The sequence below is a fragment of the Giraffa tippelskirchi genome, chromosome 1 (assembly GCF_054371585.1).
Source record: "Giraffa tippelskirchi isolate mGirTip1 chromosome 1, T2T-mGirTip1v1.2.pri, whole genome shotgun sequence".
Classification (NCBI taxonomy): Eukaryota; Metazoa; Chordata; class Mammalia; order Artiodactyla; family Giraffidae; genus Giraffa; species Giraffa tippelskirchi.
Window position 1 is genome coordinate 134,374 of NC_137275.1, and position 14,124 is coordinate 148,497.

Consider the following 14,124-nt stretch of genomic DNA (forward strand, 5'->3'; position numbering starts at 1 on the left):
TCTACAAAGAAGAAATGGTGGAAAAGGCATGGTGGTGGCATATAAATGGGAACAATCACTAGAGAGAGGAGTATGGAACTGCCTTTAAGATATAAAAAGAGAGCTACCCTGAAACACTGCAGACCCACTCCAAAGAGTATTTGAGAAGAAAATCCGATTTTGAAAAGGCACGTGCAGCCTAGTGTGCACTGGAATACAATTTATAATAGCCAACAAATGGAAGCAAACAAAATGTTTATGGAGAGATGAATGGATAAAGAACAAGCGACATGTATACACAAGGCAATATGACTCAGCTGGGAAAAAGAATGATGAATTTATGTGATTTTCAAGAACAAAGATAAAACTAGGGATCAAAATAAGTGAAGAAACTCAAAATCAGAAGAACTATCATAAGATATCACTTACAAATCTAAACATGCAAACCCATGAATTGAGAAAACATAAGCAGACTCAGAGACTTAAAAAACAAACATATGCTTACTAACAGGAAAAGAAGAGGGTAATAGGTTCCAAAGGCTAGATGCAACAAATATAATTATTCCATATAAAATAATCAACAAGGACCTAGATATACCAAGGGAGTACTATCAACACTCTAATAATCTATATGAAAAAAATCCAAATGTGAATGTATCAGGCTCAGGGGGCAGTGGCTGGTCCATCCCACACCTGAAGTGTCTGGACCTCAAGGCCCAGCAGACCCCAAGCCCTGTGTGTGGGCCCCTGGGAGGCAGACGTGACAGAAGGGCCTCCTCTGTGGCCCTCTTCCTGCCCAGAACATTCAAGGTCCAGGCCATCAGTAGGGAGAGGCAGGGATGGGGGCTGTCCCATGTGGGAAGGGGACACGGGGCAGCTTGTGTGCATGGACATCCTCACCAAGAATGTGGGCTGGTGAGATGCGGGCACCAGCAGGGGCAGACAGTGGGCCTGAGTAAGCAGGGCAGGACCGGGGTACACTGGAGGGGGTGCATCGAGCCTGGCCCATGCCAAGTATCCACTACCTTTCCCTCTCCTGGTCACTGCAGAGGAGGACTGAGCAGTGCTGTTGGAGTGACTTCTCTCATCCCCAGGCACTGCTAGTATTGGCCCTTCAGGCTGAGTTAAGGAGCCTGAGAGTGTGGGTCCAGCTGTGCCCAACAGGGAGGCCTGGAGGGGTTGGGCAGGAAGCACTGGTGCTGTCATCACCTGTGCAGAAGCTTCCAAGCCATTGCCCAGTGGGAGCTCTTGCCCTGCCATGTGGGTTTCATGTCCACAGCTCACATCAACTTCTAACAGCTCAGCTTGTTTTTTAGACACAAAGCAAAGTCCTAATAATCAGCAGTGGAAAACTCAGCACTGGCCACAGGAATAGAAAAGGTCAGTTTTCATTCAATTTCTAAGAAAGGCAATACCAAAGAATGTTCAAACTACCGCACAACTGTACTCATCTCACACACTTGCAAAGTAATGCTCAAAATTCTCCAAGCCAAGCTTCAACAGTACATGAACCGAGAACTTCCAGAAGTTCAAGCTGGATTTAGAAATGGCAGAAGAACCAGAGATTAAATTGCCAACATCCGTTGGATCATAGAAAAAGCAAGGGAATTCCAGAAAAACATCTGCTTTATTGACTACACAAAAGGCTTTGACTGTGTGGATCACAACAAACTGGAAAATTCATAAAGAGATGGGAATACTAGACCACCTTACCTACCTCCTGAGAAATCTGTATGCAGGTCAAGAAGCAACAGTTAGAACCAGACATGGAACAACAGACTGGTTCCAAATTGGGAAAGGAGTACATCAAAGGTTGTATATTGTCACCCTGTTTAACTTACACGTAGAGTACATCATGCAAAATGCCAGGCTGGGTGAAGCACATGCTGGAATCAAGATTGCCAGGAGAAATATTAATAACCTCAAATATGCAGATGACACTACTCTTATGGCAGAAAGCGAAGAGGAACTGAAGAGCCTCTTGATGAAGGTGAAAGAGGAGAGTGAAAAAGCTGGCTTAAAACTCAACATTCAAAAAACTAAAATCATGGCATCCAGTTCCATCGCTTCATGGCAAACAGATGGGAAAACAATGGAAACAGTATGGAACTTTATTTTCTTGGGCTCCAAAATCACTGCAGATGGTGATTGCAACCATGAAATCAAAAGACGCTTGCTCCTTGGAAGAAAAGTTATGACCAACTTATACAGTATATTAAAAAGCAGATACATAACTTTGCCAACAATGTCCGTCTAGTCAAGCTATGGTTTTTCCGGTAGTCAAGTATGGATGTGACAGCTGGACCATAAGGAAAGCTGAGTTTAGACGAATTGATGCTTTTGAACTGTGGTGTTGGAGAAGACTCTTGAAAATCCCTTGAACTGCAAGGAGATCCAACCAGTCCATCCTAAAGGAGATCAGTCCTGAATATTCATTAGAAGGACTGATGTTGAAGCTGAAGCTCCAATACTTTGGCCACCTGATGCGAAGAACTGACTCATTGGAAAAGACCGTGAGCCGCGAAAGATTGAAGGCAGGAGAAGGGGACGACAGAGGATGAGATGGATGGATGGAATCACCGACTCAATAGACATTAGTTTAAGCAAGCTCTGGGAGTTGGTGATGGACAGGGAAGCCTGGCATGCTGCAGTCCATGGGGTCACAAAGACTTAGACATGACTGAGCGACTGAACTGCACTTCCCAATTTGGAACCAGTTCATTGTTCCATGTCCGGTTCTAACTGTTGCTTCTTTACTTGCATACAGATTTCGCAGGAGGCAGGTAAGGTGGTCTGATACTCCGCAGTTTGTTTGCTCCACACAGTCAAAGGCTTTATAGTGTAGTCAGTGAAGCAGAAGCAGATGTTTTCCCTTGCTTTTTCTATGATCCAGTGGATGCTGGCAATGTTATCTCTGGTTCCTCTGCCTTTTCTAAACTCAGCTTGTACATCTGGAAGTTCTCGGTTCACATACTGTTGAAGGATTTTTGAGCATTACCTTGCTAGCATGTGAAATGACGGCAATTGTGCGATAGTCTTAACATTCTTTGGCATTGCCCTTCTTTGGGATTGGAATGAAAACTGACCTTTTCCAACTCTGTGGGCACTGCTGAGTTCACATTTGCTGGCATGCTGAGTGCAGCTGTTTCACAGCATCAACCTGGAGCGGCTCGAACGGTAAAAACCGGCCGAGGGGCGGGGCCTCATAGGCAGGCGCACCGGAAGTACAGTCAGAGCCCGGGGCCGCCTCTCCGGAAGCGGCTGACTCCTGGTGCGTATTTCCGGCGCGACAGCGGACGCTGAAAGGACGCAGGAAGTCTGTCAGGTGCTCCGGGTCTCGTCTGCTCGGCGGCGGTGGAGGCGAGAGCCTCTGCTCCTAGGCGAGAAGTGACCCGGTGTCCGGGAATCCAGATCTCGGTGTGGAGGGTGGGCGCGATGCGGCTGGGCTCTGGGACCTTCGCTGCCGGCTGCGTCGTGATCGAGGTGCTCGGCGTCGCGCTCTTCCTCCGGGGCTTCTTCCCTGCTCCCGTCTTTTCCGGAGCAGAGCGGCAAGCGGAGTCCCCGGCGCCGGAACCCTCTGCTGGTACGACCGCCCTTCCCCCCCCGCCTCCCGCAGCGTTTCTGCTCCCCGGGCCCTACTTTGCCCTTACGAGCCTCGCCTCTTTGTCTTCTTCCCGGGGCTCCCGGGGAGTCTCTTCCATTCTGATCCCAACTTCCTAGGATCCCCTTTTTGCCGCTCCAGCCTCCTTTTCTGTATTCTACAACTTTGTGGCCAGCACCACTACCAGCCCCACTAAGATCTTCGTCCCTGGTCACCGCAAAGTAAGCTCTCTGTACCCGTAAAAAGTAAGACTTTCCCCAGCTGTACTCATCCAGTGAACCCAAACCCCCTTCCCTGAGCAGATGTTTGGGTCACTCCCTGTTCCAGGCACCCTTTTTGCTCAGGAAGACACAGCAGGTAAGTTTCCTGCGACCTCTGGTGTTTTCTTCTGTGGCATTCCTCCAAGGGCCCGTTTTTTCCAGTAAAGACCTCCCCGCGTAGAGCCCTCAAATACCCAGCAATAAATATTAGGTAAATGAACTCGCGTTTTGGACCAAATCCACACAATACTAGCTAATAACTATGGAAAGACAGTTGGTAAGTGCTCGCCCATCCGTTTCCTGCAGCACTGTTTTATATCAAGCTCCCTGATACCCCATTGTAGGGCTTGCAAGGAGGAACTTCCCAGTGTCAATACACCCCACAATGCTAAGGACAATTCTCTCCTTAATACTGGGGCTCCTGAGCTTAACTTGTTACCCACCCTCTGACCCCAGCGTTGTTTCCCAAGAACAAGCCCTTTCCTTTGGGTCAGGATGTGTATATGTGACAGAGTATGTGCTGGAGAAGTAGGGAGAAACCAGATTATAAAGTTCCTGGATACTAAAAAAAGAGTTTAAAGTTCAATTTCCTTTTTCTTTTTCAAACACTTTAGGAGCCAGTTCCAACTGGACCAAGCTCCCACCACCTCTCTTCAGTAAAGTTGTTGTTGTGCTGATAGACGCTTTGAGAGATGATTTTGTGTTTGGGTCAAAGGGTGTGAAATTTATGCCCTACACAACTTATCTTGTGGAAAAGGGATCATCTCACAGTTTTGTGGCTGAAGCAAAGCCACCTACAGTTACCATGCCTCGAATCAAGGTAAACAGTTTGACTTAAAATATTATAGATCATGGTTTGGCTCCTTCAGAGGCTTAGAAAAATGCTCTATTGTCTTTTACTTGGAGTCCCAGTTTTAGCTAAGTGGAAACTACTTTGGTGCTGTCCTCCTAGCTGGGGCCATAGAATGCTGAAGAAGCCTTCCAGGTAGACTGGAAATAAGACACAGGATTGATGCCCTTTGTCAGGTAGCCAGAGCTCATGCTTCATGGGAATCATAACACATTTAGAGCCCGATCTTTTCGGCCAGTCTAATCCAAGAGATACCACCTTCTTTGCTAGCCCGCTGCTTTTAGTCATCAGTGAGTCAGTTAGAATTCTGAGAGGAGCCTCTAGAGTTATCTAGTTCAACCTCTTGATTTTATGGATGAGGAAGCAAACTCAAATAAGTTAAATGACTCATCCAATATTTTTGTGTATACAGTGACCAAATCAACGTGCTCTGGCCTCAGCAGATATCCCTGTTTTTACTGTATAAACCACCTTCTGCCTAGTGGGCATGACTTGACATGCATAGTGCTTTACTCAAGAACTATGGAGAAAGAAAAGAGTAAAACTTTATTTATGGGCTCAAAAACTTTTTTTAAAATGGTATCTCTGCCTGCATGGAAGTTTCAGTCTCTAATGAGAGGCATAGCCATAAAAGAAATGAACATATAAGTAGATGTGCAATTACAAAGTGTGATTAATGCATAATCAAAAAGAACAGGGTTGATGCAGTGCCAGCTAGGGGCTCAGTTGAGATTGGGGTGGTTCAGAAAAGCCTATCGGAGGAAATTACATTCATGCTTGGATCTGAAGGATGAGTAAAGACGTGGGATCGGAAAAGGACAGGAGCTTAAAAGTTTGTGAATGTACTGCAGGCCAGTATGGTGTAGAAGTCTCTAGCTGAGCTTTACATCTGTAGATGATCATGTGACACCTTATTATTTGTTTAGGAGAAGTCACATTTTGATTTAAAGCTTGGGGGCAGCGTTAGTAATACATGACTTCTGGATGAATAAAACAGTCTGGGGTTGAAGGGGTTAATGCTGCATCTTTCACTGACTCTTTTTCTTGAGTGTCCCACTCTGTCTGCCACTTTTGGATGTGCTTTCCCTTCATTCAGCAGTACTGATTGAGCATCTACTGTGTATCGCATGCTGATCCAGATAAGAGGGATTCAGTGAAGAACAAGACAGCAACTATCCTGTACTCATGAAGCTTACTTTCTAATTGAGGGGACAGAAAATATGTATGTGTACAAATAAATAGTCAGAACAGTTTCAGTAAGTGGTAAGTGCTACGGAGGAAATTGAGGAGAACATGAAGAGAGTGATGGGCAGTGACAGAGGCCCCCTGTAGTCAGGTTGCTCAGGAACAGCTTCTCAGCGAGCAGTCATTCTGCTGAAGAGTCCTGTGGAAGCTAGAAGAAAGGCATCCAGGCTCATGACCATCAGGATCATTGATTCTCTGTCCTGTCAGAAGTGTGGAAGGAAATCATTCCTCCTTCATTTTGATAGGAAAAGTGTTATTAGGAATCTGGGCGGTTTTGTAAGAAAAAGTATAAGTGAGCATGCCTGCTCTGGGTTCTGTTCAGTCCTGCACCTTGACCAGTGTGGTTCTCCTGTCTCCAGTTTGTTTCGTTTCACCAAACCAGTGTTTTGTGTTGGGTCCTTGTAGGTTCTTGCTCCTCATTCTTCACCAGTGAGGAACTAGTATACAGGAACCCCATCCTGGAGTTAGGATTTTACAGCTCTGGAATTTGATAGGATCAGGTAAGGCACACACTAAAGAGTGTGTCCCCTGCCTTGCTTGCACTTAGGGAAGGGACTTAGTTCAGCTGGAGATGCTGATACAATTGTCATGAAACACGATTTTAAAATTTCAAGACTGATGTCTCTAGTAGCATGTTCAGATTCTGTTCTGTGTTAAGATTACACAGTAAGTGAAAGTGAAAGTCGCCCAGTTGTGTCCGCCTCTTTGCAACCCCATGGACCATACAGTCCATGGAATTCTCTAGGCCAGAATACTGGAGTGGGTAGCCTTTCCCTTCTCCAGGGGATCTTCCCAACCCAGGAATCAAACCAGGATCTCCTGCACTGCAGGCGGATTCTTTACCAACTGAGCTATCAGGGAAGCCAAGATTATACAGTAGCTTCCTTCTAAAATGTTGTAACTAATTTTTGAATGCCTTTCCTTTTGGGGGAATTTCTAGTTGTAATAATGAGCAGTTACCACTGGCTGCAATGTGCCCGTGGTGCAGGCACTGTTTTCTGCCCTCTGACCACAGCCCGTGGACGAGGCTCCATGACACTGGTGCCACCGTCTTCGTTTCCCCGATGAGGAAGCAGGCTTGAAGTGGTGCAGATGTCACAGCTGGCATTAGAGACCGAGCATAAGCCTGTGTTTGCTTCCAGAGCCTCTGCTGGTCACACGTGTCCACAGTGAGACTGCAGAATGAGGTGACCAGGTCAGAGTCTCTTTCAGTAGTCTCTGCAGAGCCCTCCTTAATTCTCAGAAGACAAGAAACTACTGTTCCCAAGACCACAGCAGCCCCAGGAAAGCCTCCAAGGAGCTTGAAGCTCCTAGGCTCTCAGCTGTAACTCGGTTGCTGCCTGCATGTGTCCTGGGTTGAAGGGGATAGCAGCTCATCCCTGCTCTTCTTGAAAACGTCAGTGTGAACTCAAACTAGTGGGAGGAGGAGGGAAGTGTCTTATGAAAGCCCAGAGGAAGGATGGACAGATTCAACCCTAAGTGGTGGAAGACATTGTAAACAAAAGTCAACTGATGGTAAGTGAGGAAAATTATATTTACAGTTAACACAGCAAACAAGATATAAATCCCATAATATGTAAGGAGGATCTGATCAGAGGCAACAGTCTGGTGGCAACTGGACAAAGGATATAAAGAAATCCACATAGGAAGAAATTGAAATGGCCATAAGGATGTGAAAAGATTCTTAACTCTACTAGTAATCAGATCAGAGGCAACTGAACAATCTGTCTAGCACACTGTAAACATTGAAAGGTTAATGATAACACTCTTCACAAGAAATGAGGTGACCAGATCTCTTTACACTGTTCATGTGACTGAATTAGACTCAGCCTGGACTCCTCCCACCCTTGTCCAGTCTGCTGTGATCTCAGCCTGTAAAACCCTTGCCAGCACCTCGTCTCAGCCAGAACCTGTCCGAACAGATAGGTCACCCTGCTCTACTCCCGGCAACCCCCAGCGGCTCACGCTCTGCCTCCTAACTCAGGCCTCAGGGTGCATGGTCCTGCCTTTGTTCTCTCCTCACACTCATCTAAGCCCGTTTCCCCGTCCTGTGTCTTTTATCCCGCAGATCACATGTTCCCTGTGTGTCCCACCCCCTTTCATGGTGGGGTTTTCACAGTTTGCTGTGTTTCACTCTGGAAACCCCCACTTTGCCTCACTTAGACGACACTACGCCTTCACACCGCAGCTCCAATGGCACTTCCAAACTGGAAGCTTTTTAAAAGCAGTGGTCATTAAATCAGTCTTGGATAAATATACTGTACATCCAAACTCTGGAGTACTGTAGCTGTTAAAAAAAAAAGGTGAAATACCTGTATGCTTTCTGCAGAAAGAGGTTTGTGATGTTATGATGTGAAAAAAACAAGTTGCAGAACTATTTATATAGTTTACCATTTTGATAAAATGTGTACTTTAAGTATTTGTGATTTACACATACAGAACAAAAGGATGAGAAGATACTCACCCAAAGTAACTGGTTGCCTTGAGACCGCATATTTTTGGGGTGAAAAGATCAAGTTTTAAAAAATAAGCTCATTGACATAAATTTTCATGTAGTACAGTACAATATAATATGAGATTTAACAGCTGTATACATCCATGTAACTCCCACCTCACCTCTGGGTTCTGATCCCCATCCCAGGAGTGGTGGTGGTTGTCACTGTTGTTTTGTTGGGATGCTGAAGCGCGCTCTCGAGTCTGTTTCTCATGAGATCCTGAGATGGACCCTCACTGAGGGCTCTGCTCTCGTTTGTTTTTTTAAAGCTAGTCTTGCTGAGGGGCAGCCAGGTGAGCGTGGCTGAGTGGTGACCCAACTGGTCAGAGGTTGTGCTGAAGCACACGTGATGTGGCCTCTGCCCTCTGCAAAGGGACCTGTGTGTGGTTTGGGCCACACACTCATCTTCAGGCAGTTTATGCATCTCCCTAACTCTTACTGACTGTCCGAGCAAGTCTCAAACAGCTGGAAGGAACAGATAGCTCTCTCTCTTATCTGAACAGTTCTCTCTGTTCTCTCCTGAGTTTACACTCACCCCATGTATGCACCCTTCCAGATTCTAATGAGTTGGCTCTTCGCATCAGGTGGCCAAAGTATTGGAGCTTCAACATCAGTCCTTCCAGTGAATATTCAGGGTTGATTTCCTTGAGGATTGACGGGTCTGATCTCCTTGCTGTCCAAGGGACTCTCAGAAGTCTTCTCCAGCACCACAGTTTGAAAGCATCAATTCTTCGGCGCTCAGTCTTCTTTATGGTCCAACTCTCATATCCATACAGGACTACTGGAAAAACCAGAGCTCTGACTATACTGACCTTTGTTGGCAAAGTCACTGTCTGCAGTGATTTTGGAGCCCAAGAAAATAAAATCTACCACTGTGTACAGTTTTTCCCCTTCTATTTGCCATAAAGCGATGGGACTGGATGCCATGATCTTAGTTTTTTTAATGTTGAATTTCAAGCCAGCTTTTTCACTCTCCTCTTTTCACCCTCGTCAAGAGGCTCTTTAGTTCCTCTTCACTTTCTGCCATTAGAGTGATGTCATCTGCATATCTGAGGTTATTGATATTTCTCCTGGCAGCCTTGATTCCAGCTTGTGATTCATCAGTCAGGCATTTCACATGATGTCCTCTACATAGAAGTTAAATAAGCAGGTGACAATTTTCTCAGAAGGTGGGTAAGGTGGTACTCTCATCTCTTTAAGAATTTTCCAGTTTGTTGTGGTCCACACAAAGTCTTTTGTGTACTCAGTAAAGGAGAATTAGATGGGGTTTTTTGTGGGTTTTGTTTGTTTATTTTCGGAATTCCCTTGCTTTTCTCCATGATCCAGTGATTGTTGGCAATTTGATCTCTGGTTCCTCTGCCTTTTCTAAACCCAGCTTATACATCTGGAAGTTCTCAGTTCGTGTGCTGCTGAAGGCTAGCTTGAAGGATTGTGAGTATAACCTTGCTAGCATGTGAAATGAACACAATTGTACAGTAGTTTGAACATTCTTTGGCATTACCCTTCTTTGGGATTGGATGAAAACTGACCCTTTCTAGTCCTATGGCCACTGCTGAGTTTTCCAAATTTGCAGGCATATTGAGTGCAGCACTTTAACAACATCATCTTTTAGGATTTGAAATGGCTCAGCTGGAATTCTGTCACCTCAGCCCATGATAAAACACCACGGGTACTCATAGCTCTTACTGGAATTGGAAAGTTTGTTTTGAATAAGAACGTTTCAGTGTGTATATCCTTACTGAGTTTTCAAAGTCCTGTAGTGGTTGTTTTTGACAGTTTTATCCAGATTTGTCATTGCTCTTGGGGGAGAGGATTTGCCAAGTTCCTCACTCTCCGAGTCCAAGATTAATTCATTTTTGTTAACTTGCTGATAGAGAGGTCTTGGCAGAATTGTTACACTGTTCTCATTGTCCAAATTCCTGTTTATTTTTATCACACAGGTCCCTGGATGCCAGTGTTGTGGATTGCAAGCTCACTCCAGATCCCAGAGACCCATGACCCATTTAGACTCGGCTCAAATGCAGGGGTGGGGTGGGGGAGTGATTGACTTAATTCTGTATCAGAAAGTTGTGAGGACACGTTACACCCACCCACTTTTTCAATAATTATGCTGTGGGGTGGGGGGTGGGGAGCGTGTCCTACCAGCATCCCTGGGCCAGTTTACTGTGAGAATTCTTGTTTAGATGCTGCTTTCCTCCCTGGGTGAATGAGAAGCTATTCTTTCTCAGGAGTGGACAATAGAATTGCTGGATTTTAGGGTCAGGAGTTTGCTTGTTGCGTGAGGCAGTTCTGAAGCTTAGGTGAGGACCAGTCAGTGGGTTTGGATATACAGAGTTCTTGCCACCCTTTGCCATCTGCTTCTGTTCTTAAAATCCATCACTGCCTTTTTGACCACAGCTGTCATCTGGCTACCCCACAGCTGCCTCCTTTATCCTCTCGTTAACGGAAATATGGTCAGTTCTTCACTACTTAGTTTGCTGGTTTTGCCCAGAATCTGTGCCCTGCTTTGTCCTAATACTGACCCACCCTTCAGTGCTGGGGTCGCTTTAGCTTTATGCTTGCCTCCTTGAGTCATCAAGTCATTTCCGTCCCTGATCACCACACCACACTTGGACACCATGGGCAGATTCCATGGACTGACTCCTGAGTGCTCCCTCCTGCAGGCGTTGCTGACAGGGAGCCTCCCTGGCTTCATCGATGTCGTCAGGAACCTCAATTCTCCCACATTGCTGGAAGACAATGTGATCACACGAGCCAAAGCTGCTGGGAAAAGAATCATCTTTTATGGAGATGAAACGTGGGTGAAATTATTCCCAAAGCATTTTGTGGAATATGATGGAACAACCTCTTTTTTTGTATCAGATTATACAGAGGTCAGTTTTTAAGAAAAATATATCCTATGAGACAGCCTGGTACCCTGTTACTTAGCAAGGGGCTACTTTGCGTTGTGTGTGGCGTTTACATTACATTAAGAATAGTATGGAGAGGTTGAAAAACTTTTTCCTTCCCATAATCAGCTCCAAGCCAGAAACATAAACCCTGACACAGGTGTGAGATTAGTTCTCTGACCCTAAAGCCCAGATGGATACCTGTTGATGGGTACCAACAGTCAGGAAGGGCTTCCCAGGAGGAGGCCTTCAGCCTGAGTTTTGACAGCATCTGTGCATGGCAGAGCCCGAGGTGAGCATGGTCTGCCAGGCATCCTGCCTCGCAGCTGTGAGGTTGGCAGCATGAGGGCAGACGTGTGCTGGGTGAGCCTGGTCCCAAGAGGCATCTACCCTGTGCTGGGTGTGCAGCCTCCAAAGAGGAAAAGGGCATAATTAGACCCACAGTGAGAAAGCTGGCCCACGGGGCAGAGGCACTGCAAGTCTGAGCTGCTGTTGGATGGGTCCGTTTGCTTGGCCTTTGCAGTGTCTGCTTTGCTGAAGGTGACCTGTATAGACACCGCAGTTTCTGCCCTTCTGGTGTATGACCACTCAGAAGTACTTCTCTTCGTGGTAGATTCTTCAGTGGAAGGGAGAAGGGCCATCTGAGGAGTCAGGGCTGACCAGGCTAATGGGTGTGTCGGGGCTGTTTGGGAACCACTGAGCGTGTGTCTCTTTCCTCCCTGAATAGTGTTCTCATAGGACACACAGATGCCCTCAGCTTCACTCTGCTGGTTTCTTGAACTCGGGGCACTGTTACCCAAATGCCCTTAGCCCTTAGTTGCCTCGCAACAACCTGTTGAACTTGGTCATCTGGTCAGCTTTAGTTTATGCTCCAGTAGTGGTCTTATAGAATTGTTTTGTCAGAACAACCCTTGTGCATTTAAATTATAATATGTTCTGTTCATAACTTAGAGACACAAAAATATTAATGAAAGCTTGATCTAATGCAAACATTTTTTAAGACAGTTTTTATTTTGAAGGTTTGTTTTTTGGTCTTTGAAAACTCTCATGAATCCTAGTACCTAAAAAAACCACTAGATTTGAAAATAACCATGTCACTTTTCATTGAAGAGTGAACACCAGGGAAATTAGGGAAGCTATTGATATGTGCTTTTTTCCCTTTAAAGGTGGATAATAATGTTACACGGCATTTGGATAAAGTACTAAAAAGGCAGGATTGGGATGTGTTGATCCTGCACTACCTCGGGCTGGACCACATCGGCCACATTGCTGGGCCCAACAGCCCCCTGATTGGGCACAAGCTCAGTGAGATGGACAGCATCCTGATGAAGATCCACACCTCACTACTGTCAGAGGTGAGCATGTCAAGGTGCCAGTGTTTCCTGGAGGAAATGTAGCTTCTAAAGTGCACGCGGGTGACCTTGGTGAGCTTCATGCCCACCAGCACTCAGGCAGCCTGCACCTACAGTAGCACGTGCCATGTGCTGGGCACTGTACCCAGCAGCCCTGCCGAAGAGTGGCTCTTAGTATCTCTGCCTGTTCATCCAGATAATTTCTCCTGAATGCCTTCTCTGTCACTGTTCCTATACAGACACTTGAGGAGCTTAGCCTCTAGCCAGGAGGGAGAACGGAGCATAATCAGTGAGTTAAAGGTATCTTGGACAGTAGTTGATGCTGTAGCAGAAGATAGGGCAGAAGGAGTGTACATGTGAGAGAAAGGCCAAAATTTTAAACAGCAGGGTCAGAGCAGTCTTTGAGGACATGTGAGTGGTGAGCAGAGGCTTGACGGGGGTGGGAGTACCAATAAGCCACGTATGAAGGTATGTTCCAGGCGAAGAAGCAGCACGGGCAATTCAGAGCCTATCAGGTCCATCCCAGGGGCAGCAGGAGCCACTGGCCAGAGCCCTAGGGGCAGAGGGCAGCTGTGTGTGACAAGATAAGGAGACTCTTCCGTGCTCTGTGACCTCCGTTTAATCCCGTTTGTCTTAAGACATTACTGTTGTTAGTTTTGGGGTTTTTTTGGCCGTGCGTGGCATCTTAGTTACCTGACCGCGGATCATACCCAAGCCCCCTGCAGTGGAAGGGCAGAGTCCTAACCACTGGACTGCCAGAAAGTGAAAGTCGCTCAGTCGTGTCCGACTCTGCGACCCCATGGACCATTCAGTCCATGGAATTCTCCAGGCCAGAACACTGGAGTGGGTAGCCTTTCCCTTCTCCAGGGGTTCTTCCCAACCCAGGGATGGAACCTAGGTGTCCTGCATTGCAGGCGAATTCTTTACCAGCTGAGCCACCAGGGAAGCCCCTGGACTGCCAGTGAAGTCCCTATTTATGACATTACTTGACCTTGACCCTTTAATCTGACTGTAAGTTCATAGGTTAGAAAAAAAAATAAAAATAACTCATTTAGAAAGAGCTACTGTTTACAAAGCAAAGCTGAAATCTGAAGTAGTTTTCTTGGCAAGATCATGTGTTCTCCCCAGTCTGGGTGCAACTGAAATGTTTGCCCTTCTCCTCGCAGGAAAGAGATACTCTGTTGCCCAGTCTGCTGGTCCTCTGTGGTGATCATGGCATGTCTGAAGCTGGAGGTCATGGAGCCTCTTCCATGGAGGAAGTAAACACTGCTCTGGTCTTAATTAGTTCTGCATTTGAAAGGAAACCTGGTGAGATCTGGGGAATGTTTAACAGTTTAAGCTGTACTTTATTTCTTTGTTTTCTATACTTTGATTTTAATTTTAAAAACCGTTTTTGGAAGCTGTGTAAGTTTGAAAAACCCTGAATAATGAGAATGAAAATTAATGGGGCAAGGA

At 46.1% G+C, this 14,124-nt stretch overlaps 1 protein-coding gene, 1 long non-coding RNA gene and 1 pseudogene across 19 annotated transcripts in view; 2 read left to right on the forward strand and 1 right to left on the reverse strand.

Annotated features, from left to right (window-relative positions):
• LOC145541219 (14-3-3 protein theta pseudogene) overlaps nucleotides 1-3,247 on the reverse strand; it is a 47,094-nt pseudogene extending 43,847 nt beyond the window's left edge. Inside the window, exon 1 of one of the 2 annotated variants that reach the window (XR_014078880.1) lies at nucleotides 3,066-3,247. The product of XR_014078880.1 is annotated as a 14-3-3 protein theta pseudogene, transcript variant X1 (transcript). The remainder of the gene's footprint in view (nucleotides 1-3,065) is intronic. The other variant, XR_014078881.1, reaches the window with a different exon arrangement.
• Nucleotides 3,248-3,273: 26 nt separating this feature from the next.
• Nucleotides 3,274-14,124, forward strand: part of PIGG (phosphatidylinositol glycan anchor biosynthesis class G (EMM blood group)) — a 40,640-nt gene continuing 29,789 nt past the window's right edge. For 8 of the 16 annotated variants that reach the window (XR_014078870.1, XR_014078869.1, XR_014078875.1 and 5 more), the window contains exons 1-5: nucleotides 3,274-3,562; nucleotides 4,455-4,660; nucleotides 11,093-11,302; nucleotides 12,484-12,672; nucleotides 13,836-13,977. Coding sequence is in view for 11 of the 16 variants with exons in the window: in XM_081576945.1 (XP_081433071.1) it covers nucleotides 3,415-3,562; nucleotides 4,455-4,660; nucleotides 11,093-11,302; nucleotides 12,484-12,672; nucleotides 13,836-13,977 (895 nt within the window). In the remaining 5 variants the exon portion in view is untranslated. Of the gene's footprint in view, nucleotides 3,938-4,454; nucleotides 4,661-11,092; nucleotides 11,303-12,483; nucleotides 12,673-13,835; nucleotides 13,978-14,124 lie in introns of all 16 variants that reach the window. The other 8 variants (XR_014078874.1, XM_081576964.1, XM_081576994.1 and 5 more) reach the window with 5 other exon arrangements.
• Nucleotides 4,774-9,294, forward strand: LOC145541221 (uncharacterized). Its single transcript, XR_014078884.1, has 2 exons — nucleotides 4,774-7,450; nucleotides 8,986-9,294. It is a non-coding gene; the product is annotated as an uncharacterized LOC145541221 (long non-coding RNA).